A 23448-nucleotide genomic window follows, 5' to 3' on the forward strand; every position below is an offset into this window, starting at 1 on the left:
ATAATACACAAAGGAAAGAAGAATCTTCTATAACGATTGAGAATATCTCATAACCCTGCGTAGCTCTGATGGGTCGAATTAACTGATCCGTACTCATTATGTTGTTGCATGTCATTACGGAGAAAGTGTCAAACACCCTGCATATGCATGATGGAGCTATGTTTTCATTCGGAGGACAACTCGGTTCTGCTGTCACACATACCAGCCACAGCAAAAATAATATTTTTATAACCATTTCGAGCACTGGTGAAGCCTATATAAAAAAATATATATATTATGAGATATACTGAAATTATTCATTTATACCGTCTCTCCAACAACTGGAAAAAAGTCGCCATGGACAGAAGGCGTTGGAGGCTACGTGTGGTTGAGGCAGCCAAGGCCTGTAAGGGGCTGTCGTGCTGAAGAAGAAGAAGAAGAAGACTGTCTCTCCAAAAGTTAATGAAAGTTTCTCATGAATGTAGGTTTAAAAGAAACGTATTAAGTTTTCCTTTCTCAAGAACTATTTGACTGATACTGTTCAAATTGACACAATCTTAGAAAAAGAAAATTGGTACAGTGCGCAAAAAAAATTAACTAAACACCCTGAATATGAATTTTGATCTAATAATCGGATTTCCACGTACTAAAACTCAATCTTAATGGTTCGAAGGGCTGACCTCAAATACGCTAATTAATTAGCATAGTCGATATTTTAAGTTTCAAAATTAGACACAAAAATGTAATTTCTCTGAATAAAGATGTGCCTTATTTTCGTTGGATTCGAATTTATGATACTCAAAATATGGGGTATTGCCGCAATCTGGAAAATATGGTTCCAATAGTTTAGTCAGAAGTGCGGTCTTAAAGTTCGGATCCTTTTAAGTTAATTTTAATTTTTACGTATTTCGCACTATCTCGTAAACATTTTACGCGAAACGATAAATTTTCGCACATAATTGTAAAATTCGTTTATCTATAGATAATTCCACGCAAAATATAACTCTTAGTTAATATTAATTATATTTTATTCATTATATTTTGTATTATTTTACTTATAGTCGGAAAAAAATTTGAATTGTTAAGTATACGATTGCTTACATTATTTCAAAGAATGTACTCGTAATTTTAAAGGACATAGTACAAAATTTGATTGAAATTAGACAAATAGTTATTGAGAAATTACATTTTAAAAATACGACTTTTTTTATAATTCGATTTCTCAGAAACTATTCGACCGATTCTGCTCACATTTTGTATTTTACCATGCATAATTACATCCTTTTGAAAAATATAAGTAATTGTTGTCTTGCAATTCAAAATTCTTTTACATAAAATTATGTTTTATGCTAAACTAGATTTCTTAGCAACTATTCTACGAATTTCGCTCAAATTTTGTACTTTGAGCGATTTTGCATCGTTGAATTACATTCTTTAAAATGATGTAAAAAATTTTATGTCTTGCAATTCAATTTTTTCGACTATTGTTAAATAAAATAATCAAAAATAATAAATATTTACTGAAGGTTATAATTTTCATAGAATTATCTTCGATTAAATGAATTTTATAAATGTGTGCAAAAATTTTTCAATTCGCTAAAAAAGTTCTCGAGACATGGGGACCATATTTCGAGAAATTACTCCCTATATTTTGTGGGTCAGAAATTCGGCCCTGTCGAAAAAAAGATATGCTTATTCAGAGGAACTACGTCTTTGTGTATGAGTTTGTAACTTTAAAATATATTCTGCACTAATTAATTAGCATATTTCAAGCCATCACCTAAAACCTTTAGTCTCAAAATGTGAAGATCCGATTAATAGATCAAAAGTTATTCAGAGTAATCCGTTATTTATTTTGTGCACTGTACATCCGCGTGTAAGAATGTGACCAAAGTGATAAATTGTCAATTATTCTTAATGGCTAGTTAAAATATCTACAAAGATATGTACCCACCAAATTTGAAAAATTCGTTGCGTTAAAACCTTGTTTCTTAACTAAATTAACATTCTGATAGAAATCTCTATAAACTATCGTTTCTTTGTATCGTACAATACACTACACTACTTTTTTTAAAAAGAAGTGATTACAGCTGTTTCAGTAAACGTAGTGCACTACTTCCGATCACTTGTATAAGGACTTAGGCACGTTTTTACAAATCTACATATTGCAATAGTTTTAATGCATAGCTGATGACAAATTGATTCGAATCCTAACAGCAAACAACCGAATTAAAATTTTATCAAAAGAGAAATCATGCCTTTTTTAGTTCAAAAACATAAAAAAAAAAGTAATTTTACATTTAAAACACGTAAAAACTTAAATCCGATTACGTTTTTATTGTTAATTTGGATACGAAAAATAAAAACTTATAAACATACCTTAGAAGGAGACAATTTTTATTTTAGGTAATGAGACAAAATCGTTTTATCTTGCACTTGCAGCATTCCCACGCTCTGCAGATAACTCTTACAAACTGTTTTTTTATTTATTTTTTTTTTATTTTTTTTTTAAGTAAAGGGGATATGATACTGATAGAACTATAAAATTCTGTGAATTTTTTGTTCAAAAAAAAGTGAATTAATTAATAATAAGAAAACAAACATTTCCTTTTTTTACATGTTATAACAAAGCATTTAAAGTACATTTTCAAATTTTGCGTTAAGATTAGATATTTTCATTTATTTTTTCGCATGACGCATGATCACAAGTACAATGTGACGTTTGACTATACGTAAAAAAATACATTTGGGTCACTTGGCTCACTCCCACAAGCAAATTCGTAAAATATGTATTATGTATTGCAGAAGTCCACTTTTTTTTTAATTTTTAAAAAAAGTTACAAAAACACAACGAGTTTGAAGATAGAATTCTTTTTTTTTTTCCTCTTTTCACGTATTAAAAATATAAATACAATGCTTAAAATAAATAAAAAATTTAAAAAATGAGCCATTTTAAATAACTTTTGATCTAATGATCGGATTTTCACGTTTTGGTAGGATTGAATCTTAATGGTTTTAAGAGGTAACCTCAAATATACTAATTAATGAGTGCAATCGAATTTTAAATCTGATACAACAACGTACTTTCTCAGTATAAACATTCCTTTTTTCCGACCGATTTGGATGGATGACCCTCAAACTATTGGGGTTTAATTCAAGAAATACGGTCTGAATAGTTTAGATATGAGATAGGTCGAAAGTTTGATCGCCTTAATGGCAATTTTTCTTCTTGCCTGTTTTGTTAAATCTCGAGAACTTTTTAAGCCGATTGCAAATTTTTTTACACCACACAATTATAAAATTCGTTTTTCCAAAGACAAATGCATGTAAAAAATACCTTTTAGTAAATATTTATTATTTTTGTTATTCTATTTAATAAAAATCAGAAAAAAATTTAATTGTAGGTTATAGAACTTTTTACATCGTTTTAAAGGGTGTAATTTTGCAGGGCAAAATGCAAAATTTGAACGAAATCAATAGAATAGTTTCTGAGAAATAAAATTTCAAACCATTAGTATTTCGCAACTTAAATTATCATCTGCACTAGTTAACTGGGATATTTTATTTTGTTTATAACCGTCGTTTTACAGCCGACCCGACTTAACTACTAATTCATGTAATATAATGTGACTGGAGAGGGTAGGGGATAAAGTAAAATGAGACCATTTGTTACATAGCGGCCATTGCTAATTGAACAGCCAACACAATTTTATGAATTTACGACTACAAATGTTTAACTCCGTAGCCTTGTAATTTTGAACCCAACCCAGGAGACAAGGAAATTCCTGGATGAAGTATTGGGAGAATTTTGCCTTTGTACTTTTGATGGAACTAACCCACATTTACGCTACTTGGAGAGGAAAAAACTACGAAAACCTAAAACGGTTAACCTGACGGATCCTGGGGATATTTTTTGTCAGCACTTTGGTCGGGTTCGTAATTCGTATCAACCAGCCGTAGCTGGGATTCGAACCCGGATAACTTCATTGGAGGGCGAAAGCTCTACCCGCTGAGTCACCCTGGCTCTAACTAGTATATTTAAGGTCACTCCATCGAATTAGTCTTAGAACGAGAAGATCCGATAGTTAAATCAAAAATTATTCAAAATGGTCCGGCTCTTTCTTTTCCCGCTGTATATTTAAAAAAAAAGTTACGGTACATATTGTAGCGTATTCGATTATCTATACTACTGTCATTAATGCAGAAGGCAGCATCCCTACCTCCTAATTGGAGATACTGCCTTCTTGAATGGGGTTTCAGTATAATCCTCATAAAGAGGAGGGAAAAGAGTGAATAGAACTGAGATTTTAAATGGAAAAAATTGAAAACTCATACATGCTTTCTCTGATACTGTTTAAATTCCGTAAGAGTATTTTAAACAGTATATTTGCAGGCTATGAGAATTCAGATATTGCAGAAGAGTGAAATTCTAGATCAGTACGCCCAGTGTATTGATTTGTTATAGGAACATGGAGGACTTTGCGACTCGACAGATTTAACGTGCATCAGTCAACATTTACTACACGGGGAGTCTTCGGAAAGCGGGGATCGAATCCACGAACTCTTGGGCATTCACTACAGATATTCGGATTTAGGTTATGACTAAAACTGGGCTATAAATCGATATATCGCGACATATCGATTTAACGCCTGTATCTGCAGGCCGATACTGCGACTTTCGTTCCAGGCGATGCATCAGAAATCTGATTTAAGCCGTCGAGTAAAGAAGACGAACGATATAGCGATATACGATATAGCGATACAACCCACGCAAGGATCTCTTACGTTCCGATGCCAACTCGCGCTGGGGAAGACGATGTACGTATCGTTATATTGAAACGGCCTTGATTGATGAGCGGTAGAATCAGAATCAGTTTTGAGAACATATATCGTGATCTCGCATGTTCGTTTCCGCACCTCTTAGTTTTTTTTTCTTCTTTGTCGCGACTTGATATCGTTTCTTGTAGATTATTTTCAGTGGGACTGACTTTGTGATCGTCGTTACCTTGTTCTGAACGTAATCTATTATTGAAAAGAATATATAAAGAAGTGTTTCTTAATTAATTAGGTAAATTTTTTTTTTGAAACAAAACTTTCTTTTTTATTTTTAAATGTGAAAATTAATTTTGATATTATATGTTTAAGTATTATTTTACATTATTGAATTTATTACAAACGGAAATCTAATTTAAGGTGCCCATAAAGAATTAAATTAAAAAGTAATTAAATTTGTTAGGCTATTTTTTACTTTATTTTAATTTATTAAAAACTTTTTGGATAAAATAATAATTTAATGGGTTTTTATTACTGATTTTAAATTTATAAATCTTTAGTTGTTTTCATTTTTATAAATAAAATTATAACAAAACTTATTTTTCCTCTTTTGGATTTGGACATAAGTCAATCAACTTTGTTTATTCAAAAAAATTAGTAATGTTTGCGATTGCGACTTCTTTTTTTAAAATCATTTAGCACTTCGTTTTATTAAAGAGTATAATCGTGTTTTTTAATTTTCTTTCAATATTGTCAGTTGAATATATTATCGAATATCATAATTCTTTTGTTTTTATTTTTAAGAAATTAAACCTTACTTTGTTTTTTCGTTCAGAATTCGGTAATTATTCAATTTAACTTTATTATTTATGTGAAATAATAATGATAAAAAATAGTGTTGTTTTAAAAGTGTTTTTTTTTTTTTTATTTTATTTAGCACTTTGTTTTAAGCATACAAATAATTTTTAACGAACTTATTTTTTAAATTTTCTTTCTATATTGTTAGGTAAATATATTGATAAATTTCAATTTTATTTATTTTTTTATTATTTATTTTTAAACTAAGAAATCTTTCGTTATTTGCGCGATCATTTTTAGAAAATATAACATTAATATCTTTCTTAAGCAAAACATATACATCAAATTCATAAACTGATTTAAATCAATCTGAGTATGAAGTTTTGACAGAAATCCGACTTTCTGCGCCTTACAAGTAAATGAATTTCAAAAATACTATATCGCGATACATCGCCATATCGCGATGCAAAACTGACGATGCATCACGATATAAAATTTCTTATATCGCCCAGTCCTAGTTATGGCATGTTCGATATGCCTGCATTTATTGTCTATGATGTAGCGCAGACAAATAGCGAAATTCACCCGTTGTAGTTTCGGAGCATCGATGCTACCGATGACTACCTGAATGGCAGTTTTCAGCTCAGTAATGATTTTGGGGTTATTTCTATACGTTGTCTTTAATATAACCCCACAAAAATAAATCAAATGTGTTCAGATCCGGAGAATACGGTGGCCAAGCGAGCCCCATTCCAGTGGCCTCTGGGTACTCCCAGAGACAGAATGCGGTTCCCAAAGTGCTTCTCCCAGACATCAAACAATCTCTTTGTCCTATGATGTCGAGCTCCGTCTTGCATGAAATTACATTTTGTCGAAATCAAAGGCACTTCGGATAATGGGAATGATATCATTTTCAAGAACCTTCACAATCATTCAGTAGTCACCGTACCATCAACGAGTATCACACCAATTATTCCAACAACAACAAGCTGCGTGCCCATACTAATTCTCATCATGTCCCGTGGCCAACCACGAAGTTAGAACTTCATCACGCAAACCGTTCAGAAGTTATGTTGGTTTTATTTCTTATAGTTCAATAATTATCACTCTGTATTTTTGAATATAAATGATAATGTTACATTTTTAAACGTTACTGAAAATTGATTTAAAAAAAGTCGTATCTTTAAAATTCGATTTCTCAGGAACTATTTGACCGATATTGTTCGAATTTTGTGTTTTGCTATGTAAAATTACATTCTTTAAAATTATGTAAAAATGTTAAACTTTGCAATTCAAAATTATTTCGACTATTATGAAATAAAATAATAAAAAGTAATAAAGATTTACTAAATCCGTAAATCCATAATTCGCAAATATAACATCATCCGTAAAATCCGATTTATCGCAATATCCATTTTTACAGCAAAATATTATACCGCACTTTTTACAGTAATGTTTATTTTATTAGAGTGATTTGGCGATTTTATGGTAGTTATTACTATAAAAATTACAGCATATCAGATTTTTTGTTCCTTAACATGCTCCGGTAAAGATAGATTTTACTGTAGAAAATAACGGCAACCTGTGTGCTTGTACTTCTTACTGTAATTTTTCACTGGATTTTTTTGCAGTGTACAAAAGACATTTTGGTATGTTCTCGGTTCTGTCATATTTTAATCAATTTCTCATATATCTCCCAACGCGAGATTGTTTTGAAATTATTATTTTTAAATATGTTTAATTTTTCTGAAAATTCACTCATTTTTTAAAAAAATAAATTATTATTGTTCAAAAAGTACAGTGTCGAAATTAGATCTATATTTTGACACTGCGCTTTTAAGAGCTTTGTTATGAAGACTACCTGACAAAGGTTTGAAAAAGGCAAGTGGACGTGCCCATATGGCGATAATTATTTTCCTCTCTCCTTTCTTACATTAACCCATTCCCTGCTGATGTTGCGTTTGCACAGCACGTTAAAAAGCACTCTGTTGGAATTTTCATTCTAAAAAATTATAGTAAAAACACTGGTAGAAGTCTGTCCATTCGATTAACAGTAAAGTTTACGTTAAAAAAAAATTTACGATTTTCAAACCGTATACAACAAGCCTGGTTAACTATTTACAAATAGCATGGTTTCAAAAGCGTAAAAGAGGTATTTAACTGGTCATTGGAAATAGTTAAGAAACTTTATGGTGCTGCCATCTATTCGTGAATGAAAGTATCGTACTCTAATAGTCCATGGTCATAAATTGGGGAGGGCAGAACAAGCCTGGTTAACTATTTACAAAGTATGGTTTCAAAACCGTAAAAGAAGTATTTAACTGGTCATTGGAAATAGTTGAGAATCTTTATGATGCTGCCATCTATTCGTAAATGAAAGTATCGTATTCTAATAGTCCAGGGACGTAAATTGGGGAGTGCAGAACTCTGGAAACTCTTCATATGTTAAAGGGAATGAAGGAAATATTGTTGTGTCAACGCTGGAACTCGGTCATGAGATTGTCAGATTAGCCCACCCTCTCAGCTATAATGTGTGTTTATCTGCCAGGAATTAAATGGCTTCGTTAGGTGGGCCTAGTTGATGCGATAAAATTCAGACTGTTTAAACGTATTTGGTGAAAGCAGTTAATAAACGGTTTAATTATGGTTGTCAGTTTGAATATTATCTCTTTTATGGTAATTTGACTGTTTTGTTTGAATATGGTAAAATAACAATTAAATAAATTGTTTTTCTAACAATTTTTTCGAAAAATTTCTAGCAGGGCAATTTGAGTGATATAAATTGTAGTTTGCAGTGCTATAAAAATAAGCATGATTCCCTACTACACTTTTTTTAAGAAGCGATGATCGATCGCTTTCAGCACGGATGTAGGAGGAATGCCTCTTCCACATTACTTTCTTTTTCTTGTCTGTTTAGTTCACTGTTTTGACACCGAACAATCATTTCTAGAACCACTTGGCATGATAAGTTGGGCAGCTTTCGAATTTAATCGATTTTGCGGTGTTTTTACAGCTACCGTGGAACGATATGTTGCTGGACATTGTGAAGTTGTTGCTTGTGTACCTCAATCCCTGAACATATCGCAACCAGTATTTGAGCTGTGTAGCTGGCTGAAATTTCCATTACTTCAATAATATAACAGAAAACCCTACCTGTTTACTTGGATATCATTATTATCAGAAGAACTCAAGAACACAAAATCAGATGAAGCAGCACAGTGGAATTTATTAAGTTAGTCTTAAAATTCAGCACAATAGAATTTATTCAACAAATTTGTCTTAAAATTATTTGAAAGCACTAGGGATAGTTGGAAGGAGGAACACCACCAATGAAGCATTTTACACGTAAAACTTCACGAGAAAAGAAACCTCCATTCATTTGTAATTTTTCCTGCTATGAATGATAATTTTGCTTTGATCTTTTAATCACTCATTTTTATCAAATTTGTATTTACGTGTAAAAATTTCATTTTATTCTAACAATTCTTTCTATATACTCTAATTTTCATGGCAATGAGTATATTTCAACAGAAAGTTAAGTGATAGCTAAAATATTTTTTTTATTTTATAAATCGATAGATGCTGGTTTTAAAACCGAAAATCATCCGCAACATCCTTTTATTTTAAAATGGAATGTAAGGTCTGTGGCTTTCGAATAACAATAATAAATCCAAGTAAACCACCAACATTTTCATCAGCTTCCTTCGAAAGAAACTCTTTCAAAACATTTTAAGATAAACTTCATATAAAATGAACAAAATATTTGGTAAATTAGCCCTAGACTATATAAACTCGATTCTTAAAAGTTACTAGCAGTATTCCATTTATTACTATAATTTTTTGCAAACCCATATAAAAGTTGTTGTTTCTAAATATTTTTAAATTATTTTATTTCATACTCTTACGTCTTAGGTTTCATTAAGTTTTTGAAAAAAAAAATTATTCCACCTTATTGTTTCCCCAGAAACACGTTTTAAAAGCACAACCATAAGCAAGTGGTTTCGAATAACTCTAGAAATGCTAATTCGGTGACGTAGCACCGGTCAGCATGCCATTCACGCTAGTGACTGAATTTGTTAATAACAATTGAACGTTAAAGAACAAGCTATAAAATCTTAAACAAAATAGTTACCAGCTTTATTTATAACAATGATTAATGTTAAAAAAGCTAAAGCAAAAAATTCCTTTTCAAACATTTCTCTCGCAGGAATTAATTAAAATCTTTTAGACAGGCACCTAAAATTGCTCCGCGCTGTTGATGTCCAAATTTTATAACCCTAGTTTTAACAGTTCTGGAGTTATAAGAGGTTCAAAATATCGTTCCGGGACAAGGACAGACAAAATATTGAGTCAACACAAAAGAAAAGTTGCAAAGTGAGATAAGCAATAGCTTTGAAGAAAAACTGTCACAAAATGAATTCTTTTTTTTCGCAAAAATTCAAGAGGTTGACAACAATTTTATTTTCCTGCAAAATCAACGTCAGCAGTACAAATTTTTTGGATTTAAATTTCTCAGTGGAACGTCTTTTAGAGGCATGGGTACAGTGCAGTTGCCCATAAACCATAACGGTTTCTTTTTTTTCACCATCCATTCTAACCGGCAGTCACAGCGGAATTCGTTACCTATAAAGAATAAAAAACATTATACATTTTGCTTTCTTAAATTAATATATTAATATGTATAATCCCCCACCTTTTCAGACGGAAAAAAGTATTTGATTATAGTTAGATACTTGCAAGTGACGTCATCGCGGGTAAATCGCGTCATTTGTCAATAGCCAATCAAGTTCGACAAGCACACGTGACATCGCTTACAAGTATCCAATTGATTTTGATTTAAATCACATGGGTTGGCATAATGACTTCACTTCTGCTCGGAGCTGCTAGCACTCGATTTTCGTTATTATTTATCAAAAATTAAATTGGTTTGATGAGAGAGACTAAACTTAATTACCTTTTTTTAACCTACGTCAGCCTAAGTAAGAAAACCATCAGTCGATGATTTGTAGCCAAAAACATTTCAGAAACATGAAGTTACAGTAATTTTTAAAATCAATTTCAAAATACGATTATCGCTGAAAAGTGTAGAATGCTGCTCAAAGCGACGAATATAATGCCTAGGACCTGCTTTCTAAATTTTTTCCCTAACTTTGGTAGTTAGGGAAAAATAGAGTAATAATATAGTAAATGAGGTTCAGGAAAAAGGAAAAATATAGTCCTTTTACTACAAGAGGGATTTTTCGAATGATGTTTTAATCGCTTGTTTCTTTTTACTTACTTTTGCTCGTCTTGTTTTTATTGTTTTGTTATTATGCCGACTGATTTTTTTAAATTTTTTATAAAGCGGCTCTTGTCAAAGAAAACTGCTATTAATATTGCGCACGAAATCGAACGCAATTTAGATAATGATTTTTCTGATACAGAACAGGACTATAATTTCTTAAAATAATGTTGATGACATGGAACGTAATACTAACGGTTTACACTTGCCCAGTATGGTCTACACCAGGACTGTCCAACTGCAAAGGGCCCACGGGCCAGAATTCCGGTCACTGATCACCTGGCGGGCCGCAGTTTGAAAAAGTTGAACTATAACCTCTTATACAATAACACTTAATAATTGAATTATGAGTAATAAAACAATGGAACAGAAGGATTCTAAAACAATTTTCTTACATTTTAATGAGAAAACTGAGGCCGACCAGCCTTAATAAGAAGTTGGTGGACCGCCAGTTGGACAGCCCTGGTCTACACTGATGTTTTAATAATGAATAAGTGCCCCTTCCCGGTATATACTACACTGATGTTTTTAAGGTTAGTCACTGCTCGGTATACAATTGTCCATCATATCTTACGTTTATGTTTTCTTTTCTTTTTCTTAAGGTTGAGTCCACTGCCCGTTTTACAGATTTTGGCAACTATAGTTTCCCAGGTAGCAATTTTGAAATGTTCCATCATTAATTAAATTTTTAAATTCCTTTTCTAATGATTATTTGTTAATATTCACTATTTATTTACATTGAAAATCTTAAAAAAGTCAGTGGCAACTCTTCCTTCAAATAATGCAGAAGGGCAGAAATGATTACCTAAATGTCATTACATGATGATATACGAGTCGTAAACTTTACCTGGAAAATTCCCTATTTATACTACAGTACAAGAGTCGTTTAGTTAAAACCGAGGACATTACGAGTTGGAGACCGGCATCAACTTCAAGAAAAGTGTTGCACACATAGGCGTGTAAAATAAGATTTTGAAAATTACGATCGTCCCTTCCGACTTATACATTACAAATTTTATACCGAAATAAATTTTACAATTGTTTTGAATCAATATATTCACCTTTCTTTCATTGCATAGATCATTAATTGTAATTGTAATATTTAGTTATCGTTATTATTAAATATTTGAATTCTGGCCTGTTTTATCCATAATATGATCAATTGAATTAAAACTCCTTTTAGAAGGAAAGAATGTAGTGGGAGTTATTTTTTCCTGTAGCACAAACTCATGTATAAGATTTAACTGGCATTCTATGTAATTATACGCTTCTATGCTCACCATTAAAAGTCATGCACCAAATAGATGAATTATTTTATTTCTACCTTGAAGATAAATATAGATGAAAGAATAATTTCATCCCAATTGAATAGTTTAATTAAACCCTATACAAGTCTTACTTTGTACACAAATTGTGCAAGTAAACTGTATAATTTGTGTACAAATAATTCTATTTTTCTCACTCTTAAAAGTTAAAAGGAAATCGTGGATCATTCCGCTTTCCGAAAACGTGAAAAAATTTTAAGTGGTGATAGGAGTTTATAGCAAAAGTGATGCGCGTCGCGCTTTTTTTTTTAGGTATGACAAAAATCGATAGCGAAATTATCTTTTTAAGAAACCCACTTGAAAGACGCATTTCTTAAAAACTCTTCAATTTTATTATTTTCTTCATTTTATTTTGTGTATAAGTTTTGTTTATATCGAAACTTTGTCAAAATTTAGATTGAAGAGAAATTCTTTTTAGCTATAAAAGGACAATAACTTTTTCTAGCTGTGAGAAAGTGGTTTAAACTTTGCATTATCAACAAATAAAAACATTCAGTTGCAATTTGAGTGCTCTAGCTAATTGGTAAGCGATCGAAACTTAGATTGCAAGATTTTAATTCTACACAGGGAGAAAAAAATTCTGGTAAAATTATCATACTGTATGGTAATGACATTTGTGGTGAAGAACATCATATTTCTAATTAATAAAATTAAAATTTATGGTATTTAAACCATTCATTAACTAATTTTTCTGCTCATTATCTAATGGTTTACCAGAAATCCTAGTTTTCAAAATTATAGGTCCTATTAACACTTATATAGTAAAAAATTCAAAACTGAAAAGTAAACTTAAGCGAATAAGCAATTTTTGCGCCATGTTCTAAGGTATCGTGATAGAATTACAAATTTTTTTCACATTTACTAAATTTTTTCCCATATTATAAAACCATATTTTATTGTTAATTTTACCAAAATCAGTTCCGGAGCACTTAGGTAAAAATTGCCAAGCTTTTTAAGTATTCCCATGAAGTCGAAAACACGGTAAATTTTACCATATTCTGGTAGTTTTGGTTATACCTGTTCCTCAGTATACAAACCAGTAGACTGCAAAAGCAAGTTTTGTGTAAATGAAAAAAAAAATTCTAAGTTAGTTTACCTGACACATCGAAGGTTTGCAGATTTTCTAAAGGCCACAAATACGTGTCTTCATTCAAGGTGGTAAATTTATTATCTCTTAAGTACACTTCCTTCAAACTAGGCATGTTCTTGAACATGTCAACAGGCAAAACTTCTAGTAAATTCCGACTGAAAATAAAAAAGACGTTTCTGCTTAAAAATTGCATTTATGACGTATTTTTAGGTTTCTGTAGGAAAACGAATTCATAATAATGATATAATTAATCACAAGTAAATATGAAATAATGAAAACCAGCGTTAGAAATTACTGAGGATTCTCTAACTAAAATTCGATTTAACTCATATGAAAACTAGTATTCTACCTATTAAATACTATAGTTCATCCTCCATGTTTAATTAATCTATCCAATATAATAAAATTGTATTTCTTTTTGTTTACTCCTGCAAATACATTCGTTTTTATGGCTTATTTCGCATCGATAATGATTCGTCAAATATTGATATTTTGTTTAACTTAAATATCATTTTGTGGTCCCTGTTTAGATTCTGAGAGTTTCAAGTTATTCCCTTTAAATGGATTATGTCTTATAGCATCAAGATATCTCTTTCAGTTGGAATACGGCCTACTAAAACTTAAAAAAACTGAACTCAGCGGCGCGACAGCCTATATAGGGCCAAGGCCTACTGTGCCCTTCTCAGTTTTCTTGATCTTGAGCTCTGGGATGCCGGAGCAGATGTTTCGGTTAGGTGGTCAGCCAAACGCGGAACCTCCAGTGTTTAGTTCCCAAGCAAGCTTGGTACTCATTTATTGCCCCACTGAAGGAATAAAAGGCTGAGTCAACCTTGCCCAGCCAGAGGATCGAACCCAGAACCTGTGGCACGGGAGCGCGAAGCGCTACCACTCAGCCACCGGGCGCCGGAATATGGCCTACAGCTTCAAGTTATTCCTTTCATTTGGATTATCCTTTACAGCTTCAAGTTATTCCCTTCATTTGAATTCTGCCTTATAGCTTCAAGTTATTCTCTTTCAGTTGAAATATAAGCTTCAAGATATTCCCGTTAGAAAGCAATAGCGTCTTCATCAACCAATAAAGAAAAATTGTGAGCTGATGATTATTAGTGAAGTTAATATGGATTAAAACTTATGTCAAGTATGCCGGACATCAGGTCTGAGGATGTTTATGTTAATTCTAATCTGACAGATTTTGTTCAAACTAGCATTGTATAAATAAAAATGTTACGCTTGTACAATATAATGCGCAAATTATGTACCTTATTATTCAAGATTTTTGACCATTACGAGCAAAAATAACAACAGAATATGTGAATTTTTGTAAAATTAAACAAAAACTTATTTTATACTAATTACTGACCTTAAATCTATGTGATAAAGATCTTCAGCCAGGTCTGGAAACATTGTTCGTTCCATTTCTGTGATTTCATTGTGATCTAAGTTTATGTTGACCAGACTTTTCAACTCTCTGAATGCTTCAGGGTGGATGAAAGATATTTCTGCTTGACCGAGGCCGAAATGTCGTAGATTGGGCCATGAAGGCAGTTTCTGATCAAGAGAGTACATGGATATCATATAGATGTCAATTAGATGGAGTTTCCGATGGTTGCGCAACTGCGACCAATCCCACGTGGTAATGTAGTTTGCACCTGAAGCACGAATTTCTTCCAATGTGTCTTCTAGACCTTCGAAAGCCAAATCTGCGTCAGACAGTGCCATTAGTTGAGAATTTGCAAACCGAATCTAAAAAACGTTTGAAGATCTCAATGGATAAAAATGTTCAATGACATTTTAGAGAATTTGAGTAAATCACCCATAGAACAACAAACAGTTATTTAAAATTAAAAAGAAATTTTCCTCGATATAATTATAGCGTTAGCCCCTAAATGATTCATTATGTTTCGAAGGGCAATTCATTTAAAGGCATGTGATGTGCGAAGACGGGTGATGCACGGAAAGATACGCACTCATCAAGTTTCTTTTCTATATTTCAAATGTCCAATGTGTATACCCTTGGACACCTGATATACATGGTATATCAGTTTAGCACTCCGGAAGCGCAGGCAATTAAGATGTCGTTAACACCACTGGTTTGAGAGCTGGGGGTAGTGAGTTCGTTCCTAGTGGCTCACAAAACAAACGACTCGCATACGCAGTAAGATGTACGTTACATCAGTCGTAGCTGAAAGTCCTCTCGTTGATTGCGATGTTGAAGTTTGGAGATGGAGCAACCAGTTCAGGCAGAGCCGTGGTGGCTCAGGTGATAGAGCGTTCACCTTCCAATGAGGTGAACCTGGTTCGAATCCCAGCGATGAATGGTTGATACAAATTCCGCACCCAGATCACACTGACCACAGTACTGATGTAAAACATCCACAGTGGTAGACGCATCATGGGTTAGAGTTTCCTTGCCATCAAGCTAATCATGGAGGCTTTCGTGGTTTTCCACTCTATATAACGCAAAACCGGTTAGTTTAATCCAGGTGTGCGCACATTGGACTTTTGAAGTGTTGAACGGATGCGTGTATCTTTCTTTACATGTCATATACTTGTAAATAAATGGTCTTTTTTAAACTGAATGAATCTACGCTAACTCTGCATTGTTGATAATGCTCACAGAGCTTCATGTCAGTGTACTTCATTTTTCTTTAATTTTAAAGGATAAAATTAATCTATCGCAATGTCAGAATAAATACTGAAACTATGCGCAGAATAAATCGTTTTTCTTTCCTTTTTTATGGAACGCATGTTAACACTGGTTATTATTTTGGAACTGAAATTTAATATTTACACTCAAATTTGGTTATAAAATTGTAAATTAAAATTTAGAAAAAAAATAAATAAATCTGCAAAATCAATTTTCAAAAACTACTTATTTCATAAAAAAATTTTAACATGATTTTTTTTAACCTTATTATTTACGTTTTCAAATTTTGGATTAAAAAGAAATATAAACATTAAATTTCAATCGCCAAAAAAAAATTCTAAACTTCATAAACAAAAAGGTGTAGAGGTGTTTAGATCATGCAATTTCATGTGCTTATCCAGAAATTTTAAAAACCATCCATTACTTGGGTTGTAATTTCCAATAAATGAATGGAATTTTGTTATCTTAGCATAAATATTTAAGGAAATGTGGACATTTTTTTAAGAAGATAGTTTTTTTTTTTTACTATAACTTTAAAAATATTTAGCAAAAGTAAACAAAATTTCTGATTAATAACAAAATTATCATTTTAAAATTTGTCAAAAATCACGCAAGATAAGAGCATTTAAAGTAGTTCTTTTAAACTGCACATGCATGGAAAAAATTTTTAAAAAAAATATTTTCAAAAAATTTTATACTTTTGTGGTGCATTATATTTGGCAACTAATGAAAAAAGTCCAATTTTAGTACCTTGAAAATTTAAAAAGTTTCTAGCGATTTTCTAAGTAGTTTAAGGCGACTGCCTGGGTACGATGAATTTTTTTTTAAAAATTAATTTTTTTAAATAAACATATGTGTTATTGGTTCATGTGTGACATAAAATGATATAAACAAGAAGAAATATTTTTGAANTTCAAATTTAGTGGATAACAATTGTAAAAAATGAGTGAAAACAGTCCCACGGACAATGCGATGGATTTAAGGTTATGTGAAGGTACGTCTCTTGTGAATATCAATTGACTGTTAGGTTTTCTATTCTGAAATTACATTATGACGCATTCACATACAGTATTAATACAAATACATTTTCCAGGGCGAGACGATGAGGCAACCACCAAGCACTTCCACTGGTTCAAGAAGTTCACGGGGGGAAAATGCACAATATTACCGTGATTATAGAGCACGGAAGCGAGCGGAGCCGGAAAAAGTGTCGTTGAATAGAACTAGTGATCCCTCTACGACTGCTGATTCTTCTACAATTAACGTCACAGGTTGCGAAGTTTAACTTCTTCCACGCGGAGGGACTCCACGCACTTTTTTTTAGAGAAAGCTCTGATTGGTATGGGATTTTCTACTAATTTTATATTGTACGATGAAACAATTTTTTTAGAGAAGGCTTTGAATGGTAAGGGATTTTTCACTAATCTTATATTGCACTATAAAACATGATTTAATAAAAAGGACACTGTCATTGTGGGGAATCATTCCCCATAAAAGTATGCTTTCTTTCCTTGTATCATCACATATATCTACCAACGACAGTTACGAGGAATTATTTTCTATTAAATTTTGTCTTATGATACAAAATAAAATTTATGGAAAACCCCTTATCATCTAAAGTTTTATTTTAGAAATTATTAAAAAAAATTTGAAAACTGCTAGACACTTTTTAAATTTACAAAAAATCCTAATTGGAGTTTTTTTATAGTTGCCAAATATTATAGTTGCAAAATTATGATTTTTTTCCTACTTTTTCCTCGCATGCTTACTCTGAAAGAACTAATTTAAATACTCATATCACGCGCAATTTATATATTAATAGTTAATTATTATGTTAATTGAAATATTAAAAATGTTTTCAAATCTAAAAATAATTATTTTGTAATTAATTAAAAGCTGCTCGAAAATTTTGTTTCATTTTAATGAAAATCTTTAAATTTACACCAAACAAAACATAAAATAAAAATATTAGTTTTTATAAAAATGTCCATGTCTCCAAAAATATTTAAGTTAATTTGCAATGGTACCAATAATGGTACCAATAGTACAATAATGGATATAAATTGCAAGCTTTTTTATATATTTTTCTGGCATATTTTCTAAGTGTTAAAAAGTACTTGCTTTCGTTCATAATTCATTACCGGTCTCCCAAATCTCTGAAAGCTCTAAACTTTATTGGTAAGTATGAAAAATCACATGACCTAAACATCTTTGAATTTACAAATGATCCTTTAAGTATTTCTTCAGAAATTTTAAAAAATAAAAAAAAACTATTAAAAACTCTAATTGTCTCTTCCATTATTGTTGCAGGGTAGTGGTGGATAATGATTGTTTAAATTATTTCTCGAAAGCTTGAATATTTAAGCTAAGCTTGAAGCTGCAAAGATTACTGTTTAAAAATCAGCAGCTGTTTTTCAGAAAGATAGAGGAAATCAACGAAAAACATATTCTCATACTTGCGCATAAAATATAAAGTAGACCGTGGATGAAATAATACTTTCGGTTAAATTACACAATCTCAGATAGTAATACCACCACAAAATATGCCATTAAACTACTGTAATGCCAAGAAAAAACGAAACATCTTTATTATTAAAAAATTTCTGTTTTTTATCATCATAAAGCGGTATGATTTTTTATGGTAAAATTCTTACCTTTGCATAGTTTGTGTCAATGAAAAGTTTACTTGGAATGTACATCAGGGTGGAATCAATGATTCCCAATGAGAACATGTCTAAAGAATCCGTTGCTTTGATTGGTGCAATTAATTCCTGGGCATTCATAACATTACTGCACAGCATCATTGGACCATTGCCCAAGTTCTTGCAAATGCATTGGGGAGCTATGGATTCTTCTGTCGGGCAGCCTATGTCTCTATGTCCCAATGAGACATTCCACAAAATGGACAAGATTATCCACAGAATTGAATAAAGCATTCTTCAAATATTTAATTTCTGAAAATCAATAAAATAGATACACTATGCAATAGTATATTGTATAACTTTATTTTCAAAAAATAAGCAGAGTTAGTTTTTTGAGAAATAGTAATATTTAGTGATCATGATTTATTGTCTTAGTATTTAATGATTTTTTTCCCTAAAAAATGCTTAATTGATACCGCAAGACTAATAGCTGAAAAGTAATAAGTACGTTATTGGTATTTTTTTCAGCGAGACTATTGAATAAATCGAAGTTCTACAATGGCTTATAATAGAATTAATAAATTGTTTAAAAAACGCATTTTAAAGTAATGCAAAACAAAACAGAGGAAGTTCATTTATTCCTCTTTGAATCTTTTTTTGTACGGTTTTGAAAAAAAATTTAAAACCTGAAAAACCTTCAATTTTTAAGTTAGGAAATAAAACAAAACTTACGTTGTTTATGTATATGCTACAGAGCTACGTAGACATACATTAGTCGTATACATTATACATTAGTCATACAATAGACATACAATAGCTTTTTTAAAAAATTCTATATATTTTCTTAACGAATGTAGTTTTAAATATGAGTTCAAATTGGAAGTCACGAACTGAAATTTTCCTCTAGTTATGAGTTCAGCCGACATTTACAAGTTGAAGCTCAGATTAAAAATAAAAAAAAGAAACATTTGAAATCTTCTGAGTTCACGCTGGGGAGTGCGAGAGAAAGTACAAAAATTAAAAAATTTTAAACAAAAAACTAAAAGTTTCAGCATGCAAATCTTAAAGTTTATCATTTTAAAGTATTAAGACACCTTTTAAGTTGAATAAAAAAAAATTTAAACTCTTTGAGTTGCCACACTCCTTAACTCATAATATTAGATTTACAATTCTCAGCATTAGAAAAACAGAATTTCGTAGCAAGGTAATATTATAGTTTACACTCAGGGTTTACCCTTATTTTCATTTCTATAACTTGCTCTTATATGTAATATTGATTTATTTACATTTGGTAGTAGTCAAAATGATATGAAATTAAATTTGTAAACCCAAGAATTCAAAATATTCATTACCACTTTAAATACAAAAATTAAATACTATGGACAATCTGTAGTTGTTGACAACTATGAATTTCGTATAAATCAATTGCCCATATACAAGTCACACAAAATTTTAAAATTATATAATATACAAATCACATTTAATTTTAAAATCATAAGATGCATAAATGCTTGTATATAATAATTTAAATATTACGAAACTAACTAAGAAAATTTCGAAAAGAAATTCCTGTTTGAAAACGTTAAAACGTGATTCGTAAAGGCTTTAAATCTCAATTCCGAATCTCAAATTATGTGAAAATCCAAGAATTAAAGAATTTAAATTGTATTTAAATATTTTTATTAACAAATAACAAATTGAACTTGATATTTTTTTATTGATATTTAAAAAAATTACTTTTGTATCATACCTATAAATAGAAATAATTATTAGATTATTGGTCTAAAAAACTGGCAATAAAGTTTTTATAAAGAGTATTTGAAAGCTCATAACTTTATCATTTTCCAGGATTAATTTTTGCAGAATGTTGTCAAAATCTATAGATAATCAACGTACCTGTTGATATTTAAAAATCATACGCTTAAAAATAATTTCGGTCACATACGACAAAATAATTTCGATTCATCAAAATAATATCATATTCATAATGCCAACAAAATAATTTCTATGTATCAAAATAATTTCCTACGATTCATTATGCCCACAAAATAGATTCTATGCATCAAAATAATTTATCATTCATTATGTTCATAAAGTAACACCTTGCGATATCAGTTTGAGTACATTTTAAAAACACTTGCTTAAAAAGGACTTCGGTCACATTCGACGACCATTTATTAAAATAATATCAAATTCGCGATGTCGCCAAAATCATTTCTACGCATCAAAATAATTTTCTAGGATTTATTATGTCCGCAAAATAATATATTGCTATATAATTTTTAGAACCATTCCTAAAAAGGGACGCAAAACATTGAAAGAAATGTAAATAACTTACTTTTAATATATCTCTGTTGTAACTGTTTCTAAGTTTAAGTAAAAGTAAATTTTTGACGTTTGTCTCGCAATCTTTTATCTAACATATGTTTAATCTCACGATTATTTTAATTTCCCATTATTTTTTAAGTGATCTTATTTTCTGATTGCGAAACAGCATTTAAAGGAAAATAGCATTTAAAGTTTATTTTGTCAATTTCTATTTCGTCAACTTTAAGATGGCACATGAATTTCTGATATTAAAATATTCATCACATTAAACTACTTTTTAAAGTGTACAATATGGAAGAAATACTTTTTACCGAATATTTTTACGAAAATTACTTAAAATAATAAGCGGAACATCTAAATAATTTTTGATTTAGTAATCGGATTTGGCCTGCTAACATATAATCTTCATGATTCGAAGAGTAAATTTTAATTCTTCAAATTAATTAGTGAAAACGATAATTTTAGTTTAAAGCTTATTTTTAATATTGATTTAAAAGTTACGGATATATAAATAGCAATTTACTGAATTTATATGTGATATAATTGAAATTTTAGTTAGTTTAGTATATTAACTAAGTAAACAGGTATAAAATGTTGCAAGTTTATAATTTGTCATGCTTTTATTTTATGATGAACATCTTATTTTTTTAAAAATTAATATTTTTTGTGTTCCTAAAAAATTGTCTGTCGTTTTTGTTGAAAAGATCAAAAATTATTTTTCTATCAAAACTTATTTAGAAAAAGCCTATTACTGGAATTGTGTATTCAGATTTGTGTGACAAGCGAATATTGCAACAAGTTTAAGCAATTAAATTTAATTTCTTTCGAACTTTTTTATTTGGTGAAATTTCTTTTGACTTAATGAAATTTGCTTGTGAGTAGCAACAGTTTTAAATCTATTTGATAGTGAGCAAAAATAAATAAATAAAGTTTTTCGAATTCTGTCATGAAATTTTGTTGCTTTTCAACCTTTCTAAAAATAATAATGGAAAAAGGATTCTAATGTTTAAAAAAAAATCGGTAGGAAAAGAGGTAAAAATTTAACTGGAAACATAACTGATAAAAAGGAAGTGACCTACATATGGAGATGGTTATTGATAAAGAAACTATTTTTGCTTTGTTTTGTTTCTGAAACACTTTATCTAAAGTGAGATCGTTATAAAAATGCATTCACTAACTAAATAACTGAAATATTAGTTTGGTGGAAATATACTTTTTTTAATTCACTAAAATTTTTTATGAAAAACCAAATTTTAAGACAATTTTAATAATTTTCAATTTGAATAAATTCAAGTCCAATTTAAACAGTAACTTTCTGATCTACAGCTTCAATTAGCTCTAATCATATTTTCGTGATAACTTTTTCTGCAGTTTGAATGAACTCAAATTATATTTCTGTCGTAAATTTTTAGTCTAGCTATTAAATGAGTTAAAATCATAATTCCGGATCAATTTCTTAATCTACAGCTAGAATAAGCTCAAATCATATTTCAATAGAAACTATCTGCAACTTAAGAAAGCTCAAATCGAATTTCAATAATTAAATTAGTTCAAATTTTATTTCCGTCCTTAAATTTTAGTCTAGTTAGTCTAGTTTAGTCACAGTTCAAGATCAATTTCTTAATCTGCAGCTTGAATAAGCTCGAATCATATTTCAATATAATGTTTTAATCTACAACTTGAATAAGCTCCTGTCATATTACCGTGATAACTTTTTCTGCAGTTTAAATAAGCTCAAATTTTATTTCTGTCCTAAGCTTTTAGTCTAGTTTTTAAATGAGTTCAAATCATATTTCAACAGAAATTTTTTTATCTACAACTTAAGCAAGCTCAATTCGAATTGTAATAAAAACGTTTTAATCTACAACTTTAATTAGATCTAATCATATTTCTGTGATAACTTTTCTACAAATTGAATAAGCTCAAATTATGTTTCGGTCGTAAATTTTTAGTCTAGTTATTAAATGAGTTCAAATCACAGTTCAAGATCAATTTCTTAATCTACAGCTTGAATAAGTGAAAATCATATTTCAATAAAAAAATTTACCTACAACTTAAGCAAGCTCAAATCAAATTTTTCAATAGTATCGTCTTAATCGAATCAGTATAATAACTTGAATAAGCTAATATATTATAATTAAACTTTTCTTAGCCTTCAGCTTGAATAAGTTCAAAGCATACTGAACTTACACTTATTTCGAAAATTTTCTCTTGAGTAAATTATGTAAAACTTCAGAGAAATATTTTTTTTTCACCTTTATATAAAATTATTCTTATTTATAAACTTTTCTTTTTCATTTTTACTATTATTGTCTGTACTAATTACTATTGTACTAATTACTATTACTATTACTGTCTCATTTAAATCTGGCAAAACTTAACACTAACCTTAAAATGTATACTTAATGCTAGTTATTTTCGTATGACTGTAAATTATGTGTCAGATTATTTTTGACTGAAAGATCGGTGAAACGATCAGAAAATAAATCTAAATTTTTTATATCATTTTTATCTTATCGTGGGAAAAGTTTCGTAATTTTCTGTTGTTAAACTGGCAAACATACATATAATTTAAATTTATCAGT

The 23448-nt window shown here is 30.3% G+C and overlaps 3 protein-coding genes across 5 annotated transcripts in view; all 3 read right to left on the bottom strand.

Annotated features, from left to right (window-relative positions):
- The window catches only part of LOC122269908 (TLR4 interactor with leucine rich repeats-like), a 7083-nt gene extending 4621 nt beyond the window's left edge, over window positions 1–2462 (bottom strand). The window contains exons 1-2 of one of the 2 annotated variants that reach the window (XM_071180612.1): window positions 2359–2462; window positions 8–253 (exon numbers count right to left, since the gene is read on the bottom strand). In XM_071180612.1, coding sequence (XP_071036713.1) covers window positions 8–235 — 228 coding nt within the window. In that variant the 5' untranslated portion in view covers window positions 236–253; window positions 2359–2462. Of the gene's footprint in view, window positions 1–7; window positions 254–287; window positions 543–2358 lie in introns of those variants that run through there. The other variant, XM_043045236.2, reaches the window with a different exon arrangement.
- LOC107444528 (leucine-rich repeat and immunoglobulin-like domain-containing nogo receptor-interacting protein 3) overlaps window positions 1–23448 on the bottom strand; it is an 84451-nt gene that overhangs the window by 45744 nt on the left and 15259 nt on the right. The gene's annotated exons all lie outside the window — the stretch shown is intronic.
- LOC107446187 (leucine-rich repeat and immunoglobulin-like domain-containing nogo receptor-interacting protein 3) lies at window positions 9988–20957 on the bottom strand. 2 transcript variants are annotated; one of them, XM_021148009.3, is made up of 5 exons: window positions 20874–20957; window positions 18548–18847; window positions 14607–14989; window positions 13253–13401; window positions 9988–10173 (listed from the first exon to the last, which is right to left on the bottom strand). In XM_021148009.3, the coding sequence occupies exons 2-5, from the start codon at window positions 18827–18829 to the stop codon at window positions 10031–10033; spliced, it is 957 nt and encodes a 318-aa protein (XP_021003668.1). In that variant the 5' UTR covers window positions 18830–18847; window positions 20874–20957; the 3' UTR covers window positions 9988–10030. The 2 variants fall into 2 exon arrangements, with proteins under 2 accessions (XP_021003668.1, XP_015916256.2); XM_016060770.4 differs by lacking the exon at window positions 20874–20957 and adding an exon at window positions 20432–20626.

The sequence above is a fragment of the Parasteatoda tepidariorum genome, chromosome 5 (genome assembly GCF_043381705.1).
Source record: "Parasteatoda tepidariorum isolate YZ-2023 chromosome 5, CAS_Ptep_4.0, whole genome shotgun sequence".
In the NCBI taxonomy this organism is placed as follows: Eukaryota; Metazoa; Arthropoda; class Arachnida; order Araneae; family Theridiidae; genus Parasteatoda; species Parasteatoda tepidariorum.

Coding starts and splice junctions, on each gene's coding strand:
- LOC107446187 (XM_021148009.3), bottom strand. CDS start 18,829: ATGCTTTATTCAATTCTGTGGATAATCTTGTCCATTTTGTGGAATGTC. Junction 14,990..18,547: donor TTGACACAAACTATGCAAAG/GTAAGAATTTTA, acceptor AACGTTTTTTAG/ATTCGGTTTGCAAATTCTCA. Junction 13,402..14,606: donor CTTTATCACATAGATTTAAG/GTCAGTAATTAG, acceptor TTTTATTTTCAG/TCGGAATTTACTAGAAGTTT.